The 21,539-nt window shown below is 50.6% G+C and overlaps 6 protein-coding genes across 6 annotated transcripts; 2 read left to right on the top strand and 4 right to left on the bottom strand.

Annotated features, from left to right (window-relative positions):
* Window positions 1–801: 801 nt before the first annotated feature.
* Window positions 802–2,971, bottom strand: PKC1_3 (serine/threonine-protein kinase; the record flags this gene model as incomplete). Its single annotated transcript, XM_046087321.1, has 8 exons — window positions 802–1,348; window positions 1,402–1,431; window positions 1,499–1,953; window positions 2,011–2,166; window positions 2,229–2,433; window positions 2,507–2,618; window positions 2,698–2,820; window positions 2,929–2,971. 8 exons carry the CDS (start codon window positions 2,969–2,971, stop codon window positions 802–804), a joined length of 1,671 nt encoding a protein of 556 aa, XP_045943288.1.
* A 5,053-nt stretch (window positions 2,972–8,024) lies between these two features.
* Window positions 8,025–11,520, bottom strand: LDX57_005632 (putative SNF2 family helicase/ATPase; the record flags this gene model as incomplete). The annotated part of the gene is made up of 2 exons (XM_046087320.1): window positions 8,025–8,441; window positions 8,509–11,520. 2 exons carry the CDS (start codon window positions 11,518–11,520, stop codon window positions 8,025–8,027), a joined length of 3,429 nt encoding a protein of 1,142 aa, XP_045943287.1.
* A 916-nt stretch (window positions 11,521–12,436) lies between these two features.
* On the bottom strand, window positions 12,437–13,453 carry LDX57_005631 (SIR2 family NAD-dependent protein deacylase; the record flags this gene model as incomplete). Its single annotated transcript, XM_046087319.1, has 2 exons — window positions 12,437–13,065; window positions 13,126–13,453. 2 exons carry the CDS (start codon window positions 13,451–13,453, stop codon window positions 12,437–12,439), a joined length of 957 nt encoding a protein of 318 aa, XP_045943286.1.
* Window positions 13,454–13,888: 435 nt separating this feature from the next.
* Window positions 13,889–15,190, bottom strand: LDX57_005630 (pyridoxamine 5'-phosphate oxidase family protein). The gene has a single exon (XM_046087318.1). The coding sequence runs from the start codon at window positions 14,690–14,692 to the stop codon at window positions 14,060–14,062; it is 633 nt and encodes a 210-aa protein (XP_045943285.1). The 5' UTR covers window positions 14,693–15,190; the 3' UTR covers window positions 13,889–14,059.
* A 133-nt stretch (window positions 15,191–15,323) lies between these two features.
* Window positions 15,324–17,193, top strand: ICP55 (aminopeptidase P family protein; the record flags this gene model as incomplete). Its single annotated transcript, XM_046087317.1, has 7 exons — window positions 15,324–15,531; window positions 15,601–15,765; window positions 15,826–15,858; window positions 15,918–16,045; window positions 16,102–16,913; window positions 16,966–17,092; window positions 17,164–17,193. The coding sequence occupies 7 exons, from the start codon at window positions 15,324–15,326 to the stop codon at window positions 17,191–17,193; spliced, it is 1,503 nt and encodes a 500-aa protein (XP_045943284.1).
* Window positions 17,194–18,020: 827 nt separating this feature from the next.
* On the top strand, window positions 18,021–20,217 carry DBF4 (protein serine/threonine kinase activating protein nimO; the record flags this gene model as incomplete). The annotated part of the gene is made up of 3 exons (XM_046087316.1): window positions 18,021–18,494; window positions 18,655–20,046; window positions 20,101–20,217. The coding sequence occupies 3 exons, from the start codon at window positions 18,021–18,023 to the stop codon at window positions 20,215–20,217; spliced, it is 1,983 nt and encodes a 660-aa protein (XP_045943283.1).
* Between the last annotated feature and the right edge of the window lie 1,322 nt (window positions 20,218–21,539).

Raw genomic sequence — 21,539 nt, 5'->3', positions numbered from 1 at the left:
ATCAAGAGGGTATGTAAACGCCACAGAACAGACAGAATAAAAGCTAGGAGATAAGGAAAAGAAGTAAGTAAAATACATAACCATAATGAAAAATGAGATGCATGTAGAAGGGGGGGTTGCTGAATGAATAAATGATGATTATGAAAACATGTCATGTATGTCACTGCCGTCTGTACAACTCCGCAATCAACCTATCCCAGAATCACAAAGAGGTAAAGGAGAGAAGGCGGGGGAGGGGGAGGAAAAAGTGGGTGGAATAGTAATCTTTTCTTCGCTGAAATCCATGAATGGCGGTCGATATTAGATATTTCTTTTGTCGCAGCCAGTGACTGCTTGGGTAAGATAACGGAGAACGACACATCAAGAAGCGTCAAGGCTCTGCATTGTTGTTCTTGTGGCGAAGAAGAGAACCCCGTGGTTTCGCAAAAGGCCAAATTAGCCGTAAGCAAAGCCGAAGCAACCACGATAATCCAGGGCTTGCTGTTTATTTCTTTTTGAGTGCGTCTTGAATTTCGCCTGAACAATGCCACGGAAAAAGCATGATTTCGTCTATGAAACGTTCGGTTGCCTTGACCGGAAACTGCGACCTTCATGAGACACTCGGCGATGGTCGTTCTCAGGTGGTAAAGGCCATGTAAAACGGACCAGCCGATAAGCCCCAACATAGGTACCAATAAATTCTCAACGAGCAAACAAGAAACTTTCGATGCGCCAGCAACGGCTCGGGTACGCTTGAGATAGACCGCAGCGGAGAAAGGCGCTACAGTGCTGCTCTCCGACAGACTCGGCTGCACGCTATCACTATGAGCCAATGATTTGTCGGGCACCTTCTTTGCCCAAAACACCTGGCTCTTGTGGCTTGGGACTCCTGTCCCGACCCTTTTTCCGGCTCAGGAAAGCAAGCATGCCACTGTTGGAGGACTTTCCTTTCGGGTTGTTCGTATCGTAGCCTTCCGCCGGAAGCGTGGTACTATGGTCCGCTAGCTCGCTCCAGCTACCGGCTTCCTCTAGAACCATCTGCACTCCTCCGCCTTTGCTTGTCTTGCGCGTTGCTCCACGCGGGCGGTTAGATTGCGGTAGCGGCCGATGGAAAGAAGGAGCAGGCGGTGGTGGAGGCGGGGCTTGCGCTGCCTGTAGCGAGAGAGGAATCTTGCTATTGGGCGCTGAGCTAGGCGCTGACGCTGGGTCTTGAGGTTCTGGGGTCCCTCCGAGGGGAGAGGGCGTATCCGGCTGGGTCAGGCGGCCTACCGAGCCCTCACTGCGTTGAGGGGGAGGCGAGTTCCTCGAATCATGCTGAGAATACTGTCGTGAATGAGTCGAGCCAGCAGGAAGAACGTCTTCCGGGTTCCTGGAACGGACGTCAGCAAATATGATGGGCTAAAGTCACGGCTATATTCTCACGTTGTAGCTGCGATCGCATCGGCGGCGTTTCTGTGGTCGGGTCAGTAAGTTCAACTCTGATATGGACCACGCAAAAAAAAAAAAAAGGCCAACGTACCCTCGAAAAGTCACCATAGTATAATCAAACGGCTCAAACATCGTCTCGATGAGGCGGTGAAGTTCATCCTCCCGAATCTCCTTGGCCGTCGCATCTTCTCGCAACTCAGCTCTCGGTTTCTGTCGGCGAGCTCTAGCTTCGAGCGGCGCCTCTTCTAAGAGCAGCTCCTCCAGATCATAGGTGGCGTCGAAGTTGGTCTTGTCGCTGGAGGGTGTGAATACGGGCGGGATTTCTTTCCGCTCGAGAGCGACAAAATCAAGCTCGGCAAAGAAAGGATGCGAGGTGAACGATTCGAAACTGATTGCGCCGATACGCTTGCTCCGGTCCTTCTCCATAAAGGCAGCCATTGCGCGTAGACATGGAACCGAGACGGCAGGGTTGGTGACGTAGTATTTCGGTGACGCTTTCTTGATATTTTCACTCAGCGTGTCCTGGCTGCGGCCTTCAAACGGCCGCTACACAATGTGTTAGTTTCTGTTCGATCGATAACCATGCTGCTGTCATTTACAAACCTTGTTGTAGATGCACTCGTAGAAAGTAACACCGAGCGACCACCAATCGACTTCGCAATAATATCCTCCTCCTTCGTAGACTTCGGGGGCGAGGTACGCCAACGTTCCCGATTTACTCGTGAGAGGCTTTCCGGGTCGGAAGTCCGAGGCAACGTTCTGGAAACAATCAGCGGTCTGTCGGTCGACTCGGAAAAAGAAAGGTAGGCGTCAGGGCGTACAAAATCGGCCAAATGGACGTGTCCCTCCGAATCCAGCAAGACGTTATCCGGCTTTACGTCCCGGTGTATGATACCTTGGGAGTGGATATATCGCAGAGCACAACCCAGCTCCGCCACCCAGAATCGCACGGCCTCCTCCGTGAAGCATTTTCTAGAGATGTGAAACCGCAAATCACCGCCGTTCATTAAATCCACCACAATGTAACTTTTCAAAGGATCAGCATCGGGCGCGAGAGAGGGCAGGATGGATATATGTGGAAAATTGCTGCAGAACGCACATATACTCTATATCTTGGAAACTGTATCTTAAGTTGCAAAGAAAGGCATGGTTCAGGTGTTCGAGCATTCGTCGTTCACGAATTATGTTCCGTACGCTTTCCGATCGAACCACTAGAGAGGGAAAAACCGATTCGTTAGTTTCACCCGCCAGGACCACGCTCGGAAGAATCTTATGGGAGGAAAGTCGAACCTTCTTCTTTCCGGATATATTTGAGAGCAAATGTTAAGCCGGTATCCTTCTTCTCGACGATGCGAACTTTGCCAAACGCTCCTTTTCCTACTACTCGTAGCAATCGGAACTGATTCAGGTTCACTACACACCCAATTGTCAGCGCAATCCATTTTGGCGACCGAGCTGGCAACGGTTCTTGATTTCATTGCCGGCACCCGGTCGCAGTCCAACCATCATCGCAGTACGTACCCTCATCGGAGGAGCACACCGGTTTCCCCTGCGTATTCCCCATTGAGAAGGATGTGCGACAACGAAGAAATTAGAAACACGTTTCAAAACGTCACTTCCGACCACATGCCAGTGAAACTAGCACAAGAATCCCCCGAGACAAAAGCGACCAGGCCTGGCGTATTCGGGTATCTGCGCGAATCGGAGAATGAGAGCGTGCAGGAGGGAAGACGGAGAGAGAGAGAGAGAGAGAGAGAGAGAGAGAGAGAGAGAGAGAGAGAGAGAGAGAGAGAGAGAGAGAGAGAGAGAGAGAGAGAGGAAGAACGAGCGATTCCACGGGACGAGAGCGAGGTGGGATCACCAGGGGCGAGATCGAGCGGGTTTATAGGAGAAATGGAGAGTCCGGCACATCCAGTCCTGATCAGAGGAAGAGACAAACGGGTTAGCCTGCAAACAAAGAATCGGAACGGTGTGAGGCTGCCGGCCAAATGGTGATAAGACGGGAACGTGGGCGGAGGGGTTCATTTTTCCGAATGGCCAGGACGACCGAGACCCTCCAGGGGGAGGGGGAGATGGAAAGGCGCAGGTAAAACATACCCCAATGCAATGCAATGGCTTAAGCGACAAATGAGTCTGTCTTGAAGCACAAGGTTTTTTGGGCGTCAAGACAGCGAAAGGGTGGCAATTCAGAGGGAAAGGGAAAAGGTAAACGGGAAGGGAGGAAAGAGGAAGAGAGAGCGAAGAAGAGGCGTTTTGGGTTGGTTCCGAGGAGGTGAGGAAAGAGGAAAGGAAGGAAAGGAACCCCTAAACCGGAGGCTTTAGTTGGTCGGTTTCTGTCAGAAAAGGCGGGCCCTTTGCGACTAGCAAGTTCAAGCTCATCGATTTTATTTTTACTGCCATGTCGTTTGGGAATTTATCTTTATTTTTATTTTATTTTATTTTTTTTGGACCGACTGATTAAACAGGGTTCGGTTCGTCGCTACGAAGTACATTGTTGACTTAATCCTCTCTTCTTCTCTTCGTTCTTTGTCTAGTCCCTTACAACCTTTTCAATTCCTTCTATTTCAATAGCGAAGACGACGCGCAAGACAGAGTAAGAGAATGGAGAAGCCAAGCTAGTACACTGAGGAGAGAAGCACGCGCGAATCAACCGGGAATACGAGCCTGAATCAATGAACTTGTGAACCAGGTGACAGGAAATGGATCTCAGTACGGACTACGGAGTACTGGCTATAGTATGTGAGAATTGAAGAGGGAAAAAAAAAGGACAACGACTACGTACAGTGTACATGTAACAGCACAAGTCGATCGCCAGATACCGAGAATCCTTCAGGACGTGGAGGAAGGGTTCTATTCGGATCTCTCTCATCCTACGATCCTACGATCCAAAGACATGATTGATTAACCTGACACTGAGTTTACAATCCGGATCAGGTCGCTGATCGCGGCAGAGAGAAGGCGCCATAATTGACGGTGATTAAGGACCAGGGTGTGAACGCTAAGAGAAAAAAGAAAAGAAAAAAAAAAGCAGACAACACGAATCGGGGGGTTATTCAGCCCGTCGGCCAGGAGAAATCAGGATTGCCGCTTGGGCCCACGAGGGAAACACGCCGGCGCAGGAGGTGGGAAAAGCGCAAGGAGGGATGGACAGTCGGTGGAGAGGCCGATGGGGGGAACAGACGAACTACTAACCTTTTAGGCTGGGCGATGGAGAACCGGGAGACGGTATGACTATCTATAGAGACTAGAGAGCCATGCATCTCATACTCCGTACATATACACCTTGTTCCCTCCGGTGTACACCGTACGGGCGGAGGGGGGCCAATTTATTCAGGAGAATATGTCATCCACTTTCGTCGTCGGTAGAGTATACAGAAAGTGCACTACTGCATCGAATGTGTGTCCAGATGGCGCCATGCAGCAAGATTGGGCGTAGTAAGGGGCCCGAGAATCCTGCATCTTACATCACGCCCAGTCAGACGGCGGGCGGCCCCCGTCTGGAAGATGCATCGAACCGGGATTCTAGAAGATCCAGAAGACCGCCCGAAAGGTAAAAATCCAAAAAGCAAAAAGGACAATCCAGGCGAAAAGTGAAACAAAGGGGGGAAGAAGCAAAGAAAATAGCGGTGACCGGGATGCTGCGTCTGGCCGTGGCTAATTATTATTGTTCGGATGGACATCGATGGGAATTGATGCTGCCTGGGATATCTTCATCCTGCCGAAAATGGAAGCGAATTCAGGAGACCCTTCGCCTGCATCGTTCCGAGAAATCAAAGGGCAACACGAAGCAGGCAATTAGTGAGTTGGTCTGTGGGCGCAAAGCGGAAACGCCCATAGGATCATCGCTGTTAAGACCATCTGGACTTTCGGGAGTGTCTCGCCTGCCAAGCATCCTGTCGGAGGAGCAGCCTTGTTCGTCCTGTACTTGTCCGCAGCGGTGCGCTGGCGCGTAGGACGGGAGCCCGCTTGTCGGGGGCTCTAACCTGGGATTCAAATAGATAAATGGGATCAGCACCGTTGGCGTCGAAAAAAATTGGATGCGATGGGAGACGGATCCACTCATCGATGGATGGAAGTGGAGAGACCCGCCAATCCTAATGCGGCCGATCCTAGACCAGGACGCTAGGGATGGCAGACGTGGTGACAGGAACAGATACGGAGGAGTTGTACGGAGTAGGGAGTAGGTGAACTGTTGACTGTTGACTTCTGATTGTTTCAGTGTTAGGAAGGTGGATGTGCCAATGTGGTCATCGACGGTCGTGCCATTAGTCAGGGTGCAGAAATGTGGGTAAGTGATGGATGGAGTGAACCATAATCAGAGTATGTTAATTGTTAATATAGTGATAATTATGAAAATGGAGTCCACCCCTCTGGATGAAGTTTCCTGATAGGAGAACGTAGGAGTGGATCGGATGGAAAGGATCTGATCGGTGGACTTGCTGGATGCTGAAGAATCGCCGTTCAACAAGAGAGAAGTGAGAGACGAGTCTGTCATGTGACTGTCTCTAGTGCCTCCCTACTCCGTACTCCGTGAGTATGGAGTACATACTTCGCTACGAATCCACACGAACGCCTCCGGTTTGCTGTTCAAGCAAACTGGAACCATGGCCAACAGAGAGATTAACTTCCTGGATGTACCATTGTTTCTACAGTAGAATCCGTGTCTATCGCCCTACTATATCGCAAACCCGTTCATCCCGACCCATTCGCTGGGCCAATAGCTCTCCAGCTAATGCTATCTGCCTACAGGGTACGGATCGTTACCTACTCTGTACAGTAGCTACTGCGGCTTGTATACGCACTGCAACGTGAACCACCACTTACTACTGCGATAGAACCTGCAACGCAAGGGTCTCCAAGCAGGGGCCCCCAGTTAAAGGGGCAAAAAACTTTAGAACCCCATCTTTCTGTCACCCCGTCACCACTATGAACCATATTTTGATGCTGTGATGCTACTGCTAGACGCTAGATAAACACAGTTCCATGTGGAGCCCGGAGAACAGATGACAACCCCCAGATGGAAGCGAAAACACGAAGCTGAAACATGAAACACAGAGCGAACAGGGATCCTGCAATATGCAGCTAACGAGAACCAGCATGGATGATCTGCAGACTGTTGGGGGGAGCAGGGATGGTCGACTAGTTTACTCGCTAACCTCTGCTTCCGTTGCCTGCCAGGGCATTCCGAAGAAGCGAGGAAGGAATCTCCAATGAGTCGTGGCGGACACGAACCAAAAGTACTACCGGCGAACACGGACCTTGTTTTCTTTGTCACGAAAAGGCCGAGATGCAAACGGTGGCTATTGGCCAGCCACTCAAGAGAACCAGGCAATCAATCGGATCCATGGATCTTTCTCACCGAGAGGAAACAGACGGTCGCTCAAAAACGTGGCGGCCGCGAGATTCAGCCACGCCGGGCAAACAAAGAAGACGCAAGGGTCGCGGCCACGAATTCTGACTGGTCCGAAACGTGTCTCACGAGGTCGTGAGGAGTTGACAGGTCAGCAAATGGGCGCTGGGTCAGTGGACAGGTCAGGGACCGGGGGGGGGCCCTGCTGGGGCAAACAAATTGGATTCTGGAGGTGAATAGAGTTGGCTAGTGGATGCAATAGCGCCAAAAGTGACAGGTAACAAACATTGTTAAGTGATCTGACATGGTGGCAATTAACATCGAACTCTGGCGGATTCGTCCATGATTGTCCCAGCAGCAAATATCGAGCTTAGGTGGGAGAATTCTATCGGATTAGATCTGGTTACTCAAATCAATGGTTAACTCTATTTGATGATTTGGAATATTCAACTGACAGAAACCAGACAATTCAACCGAAAAAAGGCAAACAATTAGATCCCCAGTTCAGCTCCCTCACACTGATGAAATCGCTACAGTGTCTCAACCCGGCCTATTCTTTCTCCCCTGAGCAAAAATTGCAAGCCTCCCGCTGCAAACCATAACAAAGCATATCAAATGCCGCCACATACCTAATTCCGTTCTTCAAGCTGCAGCGTACGGGTCATATCTATGCAAATGCTGCGCTACAAGCGGGATCGAGTTTTCGAAAAGGACTAGAAGAAAACCACGATGGCATGAGGAACGAGGGTTCCAGACCTCCTTACTGAAGGCGCTGGCTATAACTGGTTAGTTATCATTCGGTCGAGAAATGACAAATTGTGCCTACACAGAGCTGCAGGTCGACAGGAACTGCGCTCTACAATGCAGTCAGGCGAAGATATGCGAGGGGAGATAGCAAGTGGACTAGGTTGAGGACCCTGAGTTGATGATCAGGCTTATCTGAAGCATCTCATAGTTGGATATCAACATCTACCGAAAAGTTAACCGAGCCTTGACTTGGTCTTGGTCTTAATATCTTCTACATGATCAAGGTATATTGAGTAGAGCAGACATGGCGTGTAGGCCGATGTAATGAGATAACCGAAAGTAAACATTGTACCGAGTAAATGAGCCGAAAGTAAACAAGTTGCCATGCATACCCAAAAAGCGTGCCTGATAGTGGCCTCAAACGCCAATTCTCACGAAACCCCTATTAAACCCCATCCAGACCTTCATACGCCTATCCAATAGCACCCAAACAACATCGCATCATCAGCGTCGCGGCTATCTACCATCGCCGTCCGTAAACCGAGTCCTCTGATCTAGGAGCGCGCTTTTCGGATTGTCGATGCCGGTCGCGAGAATCGGAATACGAACCCTGTGAGCCACGGTCCTCATTTTGAGACCCGGAATGGCTGCTCTCGCTCGTTGATGTCAACAGTCTGGTTTTCTGTGCCAAATCAACGTTGCCGTCGCCGTTGTATCGTGCCTCTGCATCCCGACCAAAGAGAGCCATCATATCCTTCATCGTAAGCTTGGCGGCAGCAGTCTTGCCTTCAATGGTGACGTTGGCCAACTCTCGCTTGCGATCCTGAAGATCAATGATACGCTCTTCGACCGTATCCTTGATGATCATCTTGTAGATCTTGACATCCACGGTCTGGTTGAGACGGTGGACACGGTCAATGGCTTGTTCTTCAACGAACTAGAAAGTAGATAGATTAGCATCTGCTTTGAAGTATCAAACGAACAGTGACAGACTGGACACTTACAGGATTCCAAAACGGTTCCAAAATAACTACACGACTCGCCGCAGTCAGGTTCAGTCCCAATGCGCCGGCTCGCAAACTGCAAAGTAGTACTCGGGTTCCGCTATTGTTTCGGAGCTTGTTGAGACTAGCTTCTCGATGATCGTTGCGCATGCCGCCGTCATACCGCGCGAATCCAATCCCCGCTCGTTTGAGGAAGGGTTCAATCTTGTCGAGCATCGAAGTGAAAACGGAGAAGACAATGAACTTGTGATCAGCCGACTCTCGATTAAGGATCTTCATCAAATGCTTGATCTTTGTCGAAGGTAAAACTTGGTTTTCATCGTCTCCCGGGTTCAGATAAATGTCGTCTTCAGAGTCGCTTTCTTGGGGTTCAATCTTTGAGCTCATGCGGTTGGCAGTTGGTGATTCAGGTCCATCATCGTCATCAGAATCCGAATCTTCTGAAACAAGCCACTCGCCGCCTCCTTCTGCATCTTCGTCATCCGAACCTCCGGCCTTTCCAAGGTTGGGAGTTGACCGCTGCCCTTCGGGTACAATCCACTCTCCGTCATCCTCGTCCTCATCGTCACTATCGACGATGGTTCTTCGGTTTCTTTGAGCACGAGCCATCTTGGCCTCTGAACGACTGGCCGATGGTGAGTCGGTAAGGTCCACTATGGATTGCTTGCGGGAGCTCTTCTTTTTCTTGCCACTGCGGTTGCCTGCGAGGGTGTTCTTGAGATCCGCCTCACAGTCACCACACCTACTAGCACCACTTGCTGCGTCATCCTTGCTCAAGTCCGTCTGGCAGACATCGCATTTCTTCGACATCACACTGAGAGCCCCGAAGAGATCGGCCATGCTATCGAGGTCATCCTGCTTTCCTGGCGCAGGCTGACTGCCGGAAGAGCCATTCTGCAAAAGAACATCTTTGTCCTTAGCAAGATCACTCTTCACTAAGTCTGGATGGTTGCAAGATTGCCGGAGACGCAACAGCAGGACCAAGGCGCCAGCATAATCCATCTTCTCGCCCATCATCTTCTCAAGGCTGTTTTCCGTCCGCTGTTCCAGGCGCTTGTAGAAGTTCATCTCACCAGGCATAAACTCGGCAGCAACCTTGATGACTTCTCGCTTAGTGATTTGGAACCCGGAGGATTTCTTTCCCTGGCCTTCGGCACCACCTTCGCTGGGTTTGAGGTTAGAGTTGAGTTTCAAAACGTCCTTGGTTCGGCGTTTCATAAATGCTTTGAGGTAAACTTGCAGGCGCTCGATCGCCAGACCACCCCGGCCATTGGCCAAAGGCTTCGTAATTTGGTCCTTCCAGGCCGCTAGGTCGTTGTAGGGCTTGATACGCAAAAACTTGATCAGACTCTGCAATTCGTCGAGATTGTTTTGCATAGGAGTTCCCGATAGGCACCACCGGTATTCCGCATCCAAGGCATAGGCAGATTGCGTGGCCTTTGCATTTCGATTCTTGATGGTGTGGGCTTCATCCAGTATGATTCGGTACCAGAAAACAGAGAAGAGACCCGATCTCTTGTTGCTCTTGTCGGAAGCTCCATGTTCTGAGGTCAACGTGCCATAGGTGGTAATCACGACGTCGTAATCTTCGAGGTTGTCTGTTGCCTTTGCTCTAGTGTTCCCGTGATAGACACACACGCGAAGTCGGTGGGATGCTTCGACCTTGTCGTTGATCTCTGCCTCCCACTGCTTGATAAGAGCCAAAGGCGCAACGACCAGGGTGGATTTACTCAGTCCCGGCGGCAGTTTCGAACTATTTTCGCCATCTTCATCGTCGCTGTCGTCGGAATCATCCGGGTCGACGGGTCGTCTGCGCCCATCCGCACGCTTTTTATTCGTGAGTAGAAGCGAAATAGCTTGGACTGTCTTTCCGAGACCCATGTCGTCCGCGAGGATTCCACCCTTCGGAAGAACTCCCTTAGCTTTGCTCTGACCGGTTTCTTTGTCCCTCATCCAGTTTACTCCTTCCCGCTGATGAGGTAGGAGCTTAACTTTCAGGCCCTCTACAGTACCGTCGTCTTCATCTTCTTCTTCCTCTTCCTCGTCATCGTTCTCATCGTCCTGGTCACTTGCGACATCTTCGTCTTCTTTTGCGGCTTTCTTGTCGTCACCAGTTTCCCCAGTCGATGCCTTTGAGACCGGCTCCTCAACGTCGGAATCGCTGTTGGAATCATCGCTTGTCGATTTAGGTTCTGCGACTGTCACCCCCTGCAATTGGGCAGTCAAATCATCGATATCAGCAGTCTCTTTCTTTTCGCCTTTAGTTTGATCTTTGGCGTCCTTGGTCTTGTCTTTCTTCTCTTTCTTGCCCTTCTTTTTCTTCTTGTTCTTCTTCTTGTCCTTTGACTTCGAAGCTTTCGATTCGTCTTCTTCCTCGAAAGCTCCTTCTAACAACGCCTTGATGTTCTCGTTGGCCTTGGCTGTATCCACATAACCAAACGTGTCCGTCGAGCCAAATCCCACATTGCGTGGTCGGGCGCTTGGCGTAAAACTTCCCTCGCCCGTAAGATCCACAAAGTTCTGCAAGTTCTTTGAGGCATGGTTCATTTTCATTGCGGAAGGTTTGGCCGAGGAGGCGTAAAACGTCTTGGGGGCTTTAGGGGTGGAGAATGTGACGTTTTCGGGGCGTTTGATCTGGAAGACATCATTGTTGACAGGGCGAGAGAATCGATTGTTATTGTAAGCAGAAGGCCGGACGGGCTTAAAAGGGTCGAACGCTTCGCCCCGTCTCGGAGTAGATACCCCGGCCCCTGGGGTAGCGATCGGTCGATGACTCTGGTGGGGGTATTGAGGCCGTTGTTGGGGCTGAGGCGGCGGACGATGATGCTCGGGCCGTCCCCTGTTCGGTTTGGGTATATTGAACGGGTGGTTCGAGCGTTGGTTCGGAGGGCGCGCTGGGCCTATCGGCGAAGGTCTTCCAAATTCGGGGTGATGAGAGACCTGCCGACGAGGATCTTCATTTGGCTTTCGGGGAGTGATAGGATTGAGGGGGTTTTCGCTTTCTTTGGCCATATTGAATGTAGGTGGGGAGCTGTTGTGGGTTGATCGAGGTGCGTTTGCTGTCTAAGTGGGAAGGGGTCTTGTATGTTTTGAAAGAATGTGCGTCAAAAGTCGAGTATTGCCGCTATCGATAGCTCTGCGTAAAAGAAGGACACATAGACTATGCAAGAAGCTGTCTAGGAAATGTTTAGTCTCTATTGTCGTTCATGTAACGTGGTCGAAAAAGTTTCGCGTTTCTCTGGTGGAGGGGCAACTCGGTTAGTTTCTCATCGAACCATGAAGCGCCAGTTCTGCTGGACTCAATAGAGAATATACGACTCACCTTGGTCATGCCATTTCAGGATGATCAACTGTTGCACTCACAAAGGGCAGTGGGGGGCCAAAAAGTCGTGGAGGGGAAGAAATGGTGGTGATGCAAAGGTTGTGAGTGCCCACATTTTATCGATAGCGCCTATCTCTCGTTTGTTTGGGATGTTTGCCCCAGCAACGCCGCCCCGCATCTGTCTGCGATCCCTTGACTTCCTTTTCTACATCTGGGTAAGTGAAAGTGCCATTATATTGAAAATCATAGCTAGTCGATCTTCGAGGGACTTAGAACTATAATATGAAGCCGATTGACTCATTGCGGCTATAGTAATAGGACAATCAAATTCGCCGAATCCCAGAGCAACACTGTCAAGCTTCCAAGAAGAATCTCTCTATAATTTATTGCTCTTTATTGCTTTTTACTCGGACCATACTCAAACAGAGAGCTTTATGAGTACAAGATTTTGTTCAGAAAATGGACGATTGACCTGTTCTAACTCCTTTCACGTTATACTCCCTTATCCTCAATATTATATCCTAGGAATACCCAGCTTCGTAGCCAAATTCCTCTTATACCATTGATAGGCCTCGTTATCAGAGCCCACCGCCAATCCTTGAATCCTCAAATTTCTCCAATAACTTCCTTCAGTATTTCCGGGACAATGGTACCTGCATCGCCCTGAAAGAACCAATCGCCCGGCTTCAACCTGGAAGCCCCGACATCATTTGGATCCATGTTGACAACCGCGACTCTCGCGCCCCGATCGCGAGCCTTGTCGACATATCCCGCAGCAGGGTACACCTGGGAGCTCGTACCGACCACCAGAATAAGGTCAATAGGTCCCGAGCGCATCCAACTATCCACCTTATCAAGCGTATGCAACGGTAAGCTTTCGCCAAACCACACAACTCCAGGCCGAAGAATGCCATCTTTACACTCGGGACAGTGCGGAAGCACATCCAAGCTTAGCGCAGGAAGCGGAACCCGTTCATCAGATATGTCTACTTCCGGTGCTTCTTCGTTCCCTGGAGAATCAGACAAATCCTTTGAGGCGGATTCGTCCGTTTTGTCCTCCGTGGAAGGGGTGAAGTCCGGGGTACCCTTGGGGATTTTCAGGGCCGGGACAATAGGGTCCGTGAAATCATTCTCACGAGAATAGCTGCAGTAGAACGAGGTGCATTTCACCGTGAAAAGAGACCCGTGAAGGAGATGTAGCTGTTGCGACGGGTGGTCTGCTCGCTGCGAAAGACCTACCGTTCCAATATTAGCATCTCAGACCAACAAGATGACAGAACCTAAACGTATCCTACCATCAACATTCTGACTTAACGTGATGAAGTCCTTATTCATCTTGGCGAGTTTCGCGAGCGCGTAGTGAGCCGGATTCGGCTTCGCTTTCAGCGCCATATGTCTGCGATAGCTGTAGAACTGCCACACCAGGTCTGGGTTGGCCTCAAAAGCTTCGGGCGTGGCGAGATCCGTTGCATCGTGAGTTCTCCACAGCCCTCCGGCGCCCCGGAAAGTAGGCAGTCCTGACGACGCGGAGAGTCCTGCGCCTAGAAGAGCAAGGACACGCCTGCGTCCCTTCAGGTACTCTGAAAATGATCGGAGATCGGCTGCTGGGATGGCGGACGCCATGGCGGGGACGTTTGAGGATGTCGCTACTTATAGGTAGGGATCTAGACCGTGTGACCGAACGTGTTGACAGAACTATAAATCTTGCGACAGGTATATAATATAAAATGAGGTACGGAACTTGTAAGTTTTGCTCGAATGGATGTCCTCCGGAGCTACTAGAAGCGAGTTCGTTGTCGGATGTTGATGTTGCAGCAAGTCGGGAACGCGCTAAAATCTGGCGATGACGTGGGGGTTGCATCCCCATGTGTTTGTCAGGCCCTTTTTTAAGTTACAAAATGCGAATGTTAAATTAGACCTACTGGATCTAAGGGATTTATTATGGAAACCTTACCGGTTTAGTTTGGCGAGTTGTTCAAGGAAATTAATTTTCTTTGCCCTTATACTACCACTACGGTACATACCTGCAATATATAGTTTGGTTAGTGCGGACGGAGTACTGAATACGCGAACTAAATCAAGGGTGGAATTACGGCACCGACAACTCGCTTTTAATCTATGTGGACGACTGAATAATATGTAGATTACAAAACAAAGTGGATAATGTACGATATTTGTGGAGACAAAACTGGTAACCAGACCATTGGAAATAGTGAAATAGATACTGAACTAATGCTGTTCTTCCTTGGGAAGAGTGACCCCGACTGCTTCTTGGGCATAACCACGGTTCTGGTTGTTCTTACTGGCAACGAAGCCAGTGATGTAGTCAGGTACTTCGGCCACCTTGTTATCAGAACTTGGAATGGGTGCCCCGAACGTCTCCCAGACCGGTACCACTCCCGTCCACACACGGTCGGTCACTTCTTCGTTGGAATAGTCCTTCTTCTCGTCGGAAACCCCTCCGTCACGAATCTTGCCGCTTCCATCAACGACTCGGACCCTGAGAATGACCGTTGAAGACATCTCGGCACGGTCCGGGGGCACTCGGGTATTATTCCAACGGTCTGGAAGCACCGAGTTGGTGATCAGCTCCATTGCCCAAAGCTTCTCGGCCTCATCGGTGACGATATTCGCATAACCATGTAGAATGGCGGAGCGGTAGTTGTAGCTGTGAGAGTTCGGTGTCAGGGACAGAATCAATCCGTCGACCTTGCTAGCAGCCACGCAGATTGGCAGTCCTTGTCCCTGAGATTCTCGGGCAAGGTTCATGATCCGCGAGCTGACATAGCCGTGTAAATAACAATCCAGCGGCTCGTTGATATCCGCAGAGGGATAGTCGAACGATCCCATTTGCCCGATCATAGGTATTATGGCGGGGAAAGGGTCCTCGGGACCGGGGTTGAAGGATACATGGAGAACCTGAGTCGAGTTGATGATGGAATGGATTGCCCCCAAGTCATATGTCGCTGCATAGAGTTTTAGTCTTTATTCTCTTTGTCAAGCAGCTGACCCTCGACACACCTCTGTGCTTATAGCGGTTGACGGTGTTTGTGGACCTCTTTGGGTAAGTCAATGTGCGTCCCATGATGTATGCTGGAAACGTTGCCGATGCTGTAGTTGGGCGTTGATGGATGCCCAGCTCTGGAACTTGGACGTTCTTTTATTTCCTGAGTGTGAGTCATTCTGGTAACCCTTGACGCAATCTGAATCCTTTCCAGACCGAGTAGCAAAGCAGTGCACCTACACCGTAGATGCTAAAGGAGGTGCAGATAGGTGCCCCAGACCAATCAGGCAAGTCCATGCGGCGTGGCATATCACAAACGGCGAGTCGCTGATTGGCTGCCGGCACCGACCCCGGGTTGTGGCCTAAGGCGACAAGGCAACGAGGCCCGCCGCGGGAGTTGCTGCTTCCTTCCGATTGAACCTTTACGTCCAGTGTCCACCTCTCCAAGTCAACACTCGTCCCTCCTTCAATGGTGACTTGATGACAAGCATGTCGACATGCAGGTTACTCGCTCGCCAATGGCCTCGTTGCCTTCGCCGCTCCGTACCATGGATCCCTCGGTCATCGTCAAATCGGCTGGTCTCTCCTCAACTTCCGGCCCTTCGCCGTTCCTACGCTTCGTCCATCTCCGCCGCGGAGCTTAAATTCGGACAACCATTACACGAGACGCACCCCCATTTACTGAATCCCGGAGAATGTGTGTCTTCCCCTTTGATGTTCGTCGCGCGAGATAATATGACATGGTTATATTGACTACGGACAAAAGTGACGCCCGGAATTACCGCTCTCGAATACGCCCACCGTCGATCACGACTTGCGAACAAGCTCCCCAAATACTCAATTGCCGTCCTAGCTGCCAACGAAGTCACATATCGCGCGTCGGGCATCTTCAATGAGTACCGACAGGACTCAAACTTCTTCTATCTTACGGGTCGGTGTTCATGATGAGAGGAAAAAGGAACTTATGGTTGATTGATTTTGTTGGGTACAGGATTCAACGAACCCAATGCGCTTGCGATTATCGGTGAGTTTCTGCCTGGAGATCCGAATAAAAGGATATCAGCAATGCTGATTAGCCTGCAGCAAACGACGGCTCTGGCGACAACCACCTTTTCCATCTCTATGTTCGGGAGAAAGACGCCAAGGCCGAGCTTTGGGATGGGGCTCGCTCTGGGACGCAGGCTGCGACCGACGTTTTCAATGCCGACGAAGTAAGGCGCGATCCTCTTTTCTACCAACAAAAGCATCGCTAATATGAGATTCCAAGACCGGTGACATAGAGCGCATCGGGGATCTACTCCCCCGCATCATCTCAGACGCCACGGAGATCTATACGGATATTCCCGCTTTCAACCCCGGCCGATCATCCCTACATCGTTATCTATACGGACCTACAGGCGCCTCGGAGCAACTCAAAAAGATTGTCGACTACCGGAAAGTCAAGCCTTTGCGCCCGATCCTCAACGAGATGAGAGTATTCAAGAGCGAGGACGAAGTTGTACAAATGCGGGCAGTTGGACAAGCTTCCGGAAGAGCTTTCACCGAATCCATGAGGCACACATTCTCCAAGGAGAAGGACCTTACATCGTTCCTGGAATACAATTTCAAGATCAACGGTTGTGATAACAGCGCGTTCGTTCCCGTGGTCGCGGGCGGCTCGAATGCTTTGAGTATTCATTATACAAGAAACGACGACGTCTTGAATGACGGCGATATGGTGCTGGTGGATGGAGGTGGTGAAGGAGGTACTTATATTTCCGACATCACGCGGACGTGGCCGGTCAACGGAAAGTTCTCGGATCCTCAGCGTGATCTGTACAATGCGGTGTTGAATGTGCACCGCAGCTGTGTCTCTCTCTGTCGCGAGGACGCAGGCCTCTCCCTGGACCGATTGCATACCGTCGCGGAAAATGGTCTGAAAGATCAACTGCAGCAGCTGGGCTTTGACGTCTCGGGAAATGCCATGGGTACCCTCTTTCCTCACCACCTTGGCCACTATATCGGACTGGACGTGCACGACTGCCCCGGATATCCAAGAGGATACAACCTGAAGGCGGGCCAATGCATCACCGTGGAACCGTAGGTGTCTCTCCTTCGAACTGGTTGAGAAGCCTTCACTAACCTGATCCAGCGGTATCTACGTTCCCGACGACGAGCGATGGCCGGAGAAGTTCCGGGGAATTGGAATCCGTATTGAGGACAGCGTCTGCGTGGGAGATGACAGCCCGATCGTGCTGACCACTGAAGCCGTCAAGGAGGTAAGTTTGCCGTCGTTCAGCCGTCTTGCGTGCATTAGCGCCTTCTCCGCTGACAATACGTCATTTTCCAGGTCGACGACATCGAGGCACTTCGGGACTAGATTAGGGGAAGCATAATTGTAGCCGGGAAGATACCCTTTGTAAATGGATGTATAATAGCGAACTGTATTGATCCGAGTTGGGAGGAAAAACACGCCTCTCTCCGTTGTTGTTGTTATTGTTATTGAGTTTAGCTGAAGAAAACAAACAAACGCAGCCCTAAGCGGTGTTTCCGGGTTTCTTACGGAGTACGGAGTACAGGAAGAAGTACTGGAATACCTACAGCACCAGTGACGCGGAAAAATCCGGGAAATTTCCTAGGGTGAGAGGAAAATAAGCAGTTAGCAGCGGAATGTCCCAACCTTCATACCTGGCGGAGGTTCGCGGTGGGTTGATGCCCCGTTGTCAAGGCGCACATCCCGCGGCCAAAACAAACCAAACCAAACCAGACGGTCTCCACTCTCCGACACGCTTTAGTTACTTCCTTTCTCTCCTCCCGCTCTCTCTCTCTCTTCCCACCCCCCCAAAAGACTCCGACGCAGCCACTGCTACTCCTCTCCTTCATCCTCCACTCCCAGGCCTCTTTCACTGGACAGTGCTCGTCAAACTCCCCTCCTCACTATCCTCCTTGGGCAAGAGGCTTTCTCTCACCCTTCCCCTCTTATTGTCCCTCCGTTCCCTACCTCCATGACTCTGGATCGCGTGAACAATGGCATTTTTTTGATCGTGCAAGCCTTCGAGACGTGTCGTTCTTCGCGTGCTCGGCCTGCTGCGCCCCTCTTTTGAACAGGCCTTCGAACTAGCTGCTTAATTAACCTATTTACCCTCGGCGTATCGTTACCCTATGGCAGCAGTATTCATACCCCCTTCACCGCAGACCTCGTATAACATGTCGACTCGCCGTCCACTCGCCAACGTGCCGAATGCTACGAACTCCCCTCACCGAATGGGCCTCGTGCCTGCCAAACGTTCTCGCCCGGGAAATGGTCCTGTGGAAATCCCTTACGGCCAGCCACCACCCAAGAAGCAGGTAGTCGATGGTCCCGAGGTGGACGGCCGCTCACCGACCCGGACCAGGTCCTCCGCCTACCAGAATAACGATTCCAAGCAATTGTTCACGCGCCGAACAAACAATACTCAGCCAAGTGCGTTCGAGAGGAAGCTGGTCGCCGCTCGGGATAAGGATAGACAACCTCAGAATCGGGCGTCGAGACATGAGAAACCGTCCGCGGAGACCATCGATACTATTCGGCAGTGGCAGAGACATTATCGCAAGGCCTTCCCGCAATTCGTCTTTTACTTTGACAGCATCCCAGAAGATCTTCGTAGTAAATGCTCGAGACAGGTCAATGCATTGGGTGCTGTAAGTGCATCTGGCTATTCTCTTTGACCTCGCCCCTTCGCATTCCCATCATTTTGTAATGGAAGCCATTCATGTGATTCTGTACACGAGACATTTTGATTCCCCTATGCATGGAGGTTTGGTAGTGAAGATTTGAAAATTCGCTGACAATTCATCCTAGCGCGAAGAGAAATTCTTCTCACGTCTAGTGACTCACGTCGTTACCTCCCGCCCCATCCCCCCCGAACATGAAGGCCCAAGCCCGGCAGAATTGGCAAGATTGGCGGATCAGGCAGAATCGGTGGATCAGGTAGCTGCAGATGGTTCTTTGCAGACGGTCAACCCCTCCTTGCTCGAGAAAAATGCCGACCCGCACCTACATATGTCAATGAAGAATGACGCTCGACGGGAACCGACCAATATGGATGTTTTGTACCGGGCTCGCCAAATGGGAATGAAGATATGGGCTATCGAGAAACTGCAGCGGATGATCGCTACTATCAACGACGGTGAACTTGGCGGCCACAGCGGCCATTCAACCCGCAATGCCAATGCCGGTGGCCATGCTAAAGCCAGGGGCGACGCGGACCTGTCCCAGGTCCTGCAAAACGAACTCATGAGTGGCTCTTCGGATCGCAATCCTCTGTCGGTCCTGAAAGACCTGGTCATGTTCAAAGGTCCGTTCATTTATATCCATGACATGGATGAAAAGACCAGACCTGTCATGGTCCGTGAATACCCCAAGGTGGCAAGGCGACAGGATGGTATTTGGCCACAATTTCGGAGTGCACCATTGGGAAAATGCCCGTTTGTGGAAGAGGCCCCCACGAAGAAGGAAACTGAACGACAACGGGCGCGCCAGAAGGAAAGGGAAAAGAAGGCATTTTCTAAGCCTGCACCCATCGCAGCGACTCATGACACCAAGCCCAAGGCACCCGAGGACACTGCTGGGAAGGTAGAGAATCCTGAGGCTGACCGAGAGACCAGCCCCAGAGATGAACCTGAAGGTGCTGTCTCTCAGCCAAAGCAACCTGAGATGCAAGAAATGCAACCAACGAGGCCGTTGTCGCCAAAGAAGAGCTCAGAAAGTTTCATTCCTCCTCCCCAGCTAAACCGGAATGGTCCCTTCTACCTTGGTCGGGAGCCTGCTGCATCGGGCGTGCAGCCCTCAAATATCACGTCTGCTATCCGATCCCAGATGGTATCCTCGACTGCCGCTGCGCCCGGTGCGAAGGCTGGTGTGAGCAAAGAGGTCCACGAGCTGAAGAGAAAGGTTCTCGAGAAGAGCAACGGGGGATTTTCCGCCGGTACGGGACTGTCTCACCATCCCGTGGACCCTTCAACAGCGATGAAAGCGGCAAGGAATCAGGCCAGCCGGCAAGGCAAGCCGAATCCGCCAGAAAAACTTGGACATGTCATTGAAGAGGAGACTACGCAGTCGGAAGGCAATGGTGCCACCAAGCACCGGCCAAGCCTTCGAAGAAGTAGCAGCCAAAAGAAAAAGGACAGGCGGAGGGATCCTAAGCCAGGATACTGTGAGAACTGCCGGGACAAGTTCGATGACTTTGATGAGGTGAGTGCCTTGCCCTTGACAAGAGGAGAAGCAATTGCTAACTGACGAATGTAGCATGTGTTGACCAGAAAACACCGCAAATTCGCATTGAACACGTCTAACTGGGCGGAGCTTGACTCACTCCTCTTCCAGCTCCAGCGACCATTAAAGGAAGAATACGATTATGTTTAGGCCATTTTTACTGAAGAAAAAAGAGCAAAAAAGGCAAAAGCAACAAACAAGCAGAAAAAAAAAAGATAAAAATCATGGCACATACATATGACGCGATTCCTTCCATCTCAACCGCATTAGCGTCACTGACTTTTTTTTTTTTTTTTTATGATCAGCTGTTCCTTTGACGGCAGTAATTACATGCATGGAGAACACGAGAGCATTTGAAAGAGCGATCCTAAACAACAAATGGTACATATGCGCCTCGGATTTGATTCAAAACTTGCGCTCCACGGAGCAAACAACTGACTTGATATTCTGTCGCTCATTTGACCTTTCATTCCCAGGTTTCCCCTTTATTCCTATACTTTTTTTTTCCGTTTTCATTTTCTTTCCCCCCTTTATCTCTTGCATCGGTTATGTGTTTTACAATCCGTTTTTGTTGTACTTGATGTCTCACAGTGCATTATCATACAGCCGGCGTCATTGGATTTTGCCTGCATTATATCATACGGGTTTGATGAACGAAAGCAACTGACGGCCTGTCCGACGTCAATTTTGGGAATCATGATTTCGGCCATTCGACAGAAAAAAACAAGAAAAAAAAATCTTACAAAGAGGAAGAACAAGGAAGGCTTGTGAGTTGACCGAGGCGATTTCAAAAGTTCATCCGCTTCCCGTTCATGCCTTGCATTGAGCCTAATTCACACGTTTCCCTTCTCATTCCCCTTTCTATCTTATTTCCATTCGGTTCTCTTCTATTCTCTTCTTGGTTTTTCTTGGGTGGATGTGTTATGGGGTTGCATTAAAAGGACGGACAGTCCGTACCGGTGGTGTTTTTGAACTTTGACGTTGTCAATCTTATTTCCCCAATGTGCGTGTTTATTACTAGCTAGCTTTCACTTCTTTCTACCTACTTATCGCGAGGTTTGTGATCCATGCATCAGCAGCTGGACCGAACTCGGACGGAGGCGTTCGAATCATGGCCTAGGTCTAGGTCACTCGGGGCACATACATAGTACAAGTACCTAGCATTATATCTAGCTATGAAATGATAAACATCCCTGCCCTATGAAGTCAAACGGAGTCAAGTGAGTAAACAAAACTTGCCTTGGTAAACCTTCAAAACAAACAGCCTCGGTCTTCTCGGCCCAGTGACAAGATGGAACTCGGCAGGAAGAACGGTCCGTCCGGCGGAGAATCCATCAGCGCTTCGCCACTCGTGGGTTGGAGAAGAAAAAAAAAAGCCCTAACGAGGCATCGGCAGAACGGAAGGCGCTGGGGATGCTCCCGTCTACGCTGCATATACCAGCACGTCCGGGCTGCGCTGCTTTATAAAGACG

This window comes from Aspergillus melleus (assembly GCF_016097325.1).
Source record: "Aspergillus melleus strain CBS 546.65 chromosome Unknown contig3, whole genome shotgun sequence".
Classification (NCBI taxonomy): Eukaryota; Fungi; Ascomycota; class Eurotiomycetes; order Eurotiales; family Aspergillaceae; genus Aspergillus; species Aspergillus melleus.
The sequence above is the reverse complement of the archived record's forward strand: the minus strand, read 5'-3'. Positions and strand labels throughout refer to the sequence as shown.

Excerpts from the sequence above, each read along its gene's own strand:
- LDX57_005630 (XM_046087318.1), bottom strand. The coding sequence starts at position 14,692 with ATGATCGGGCAAATGGGATCGTTCGACTATCCCTCTGCGGATATCAAC.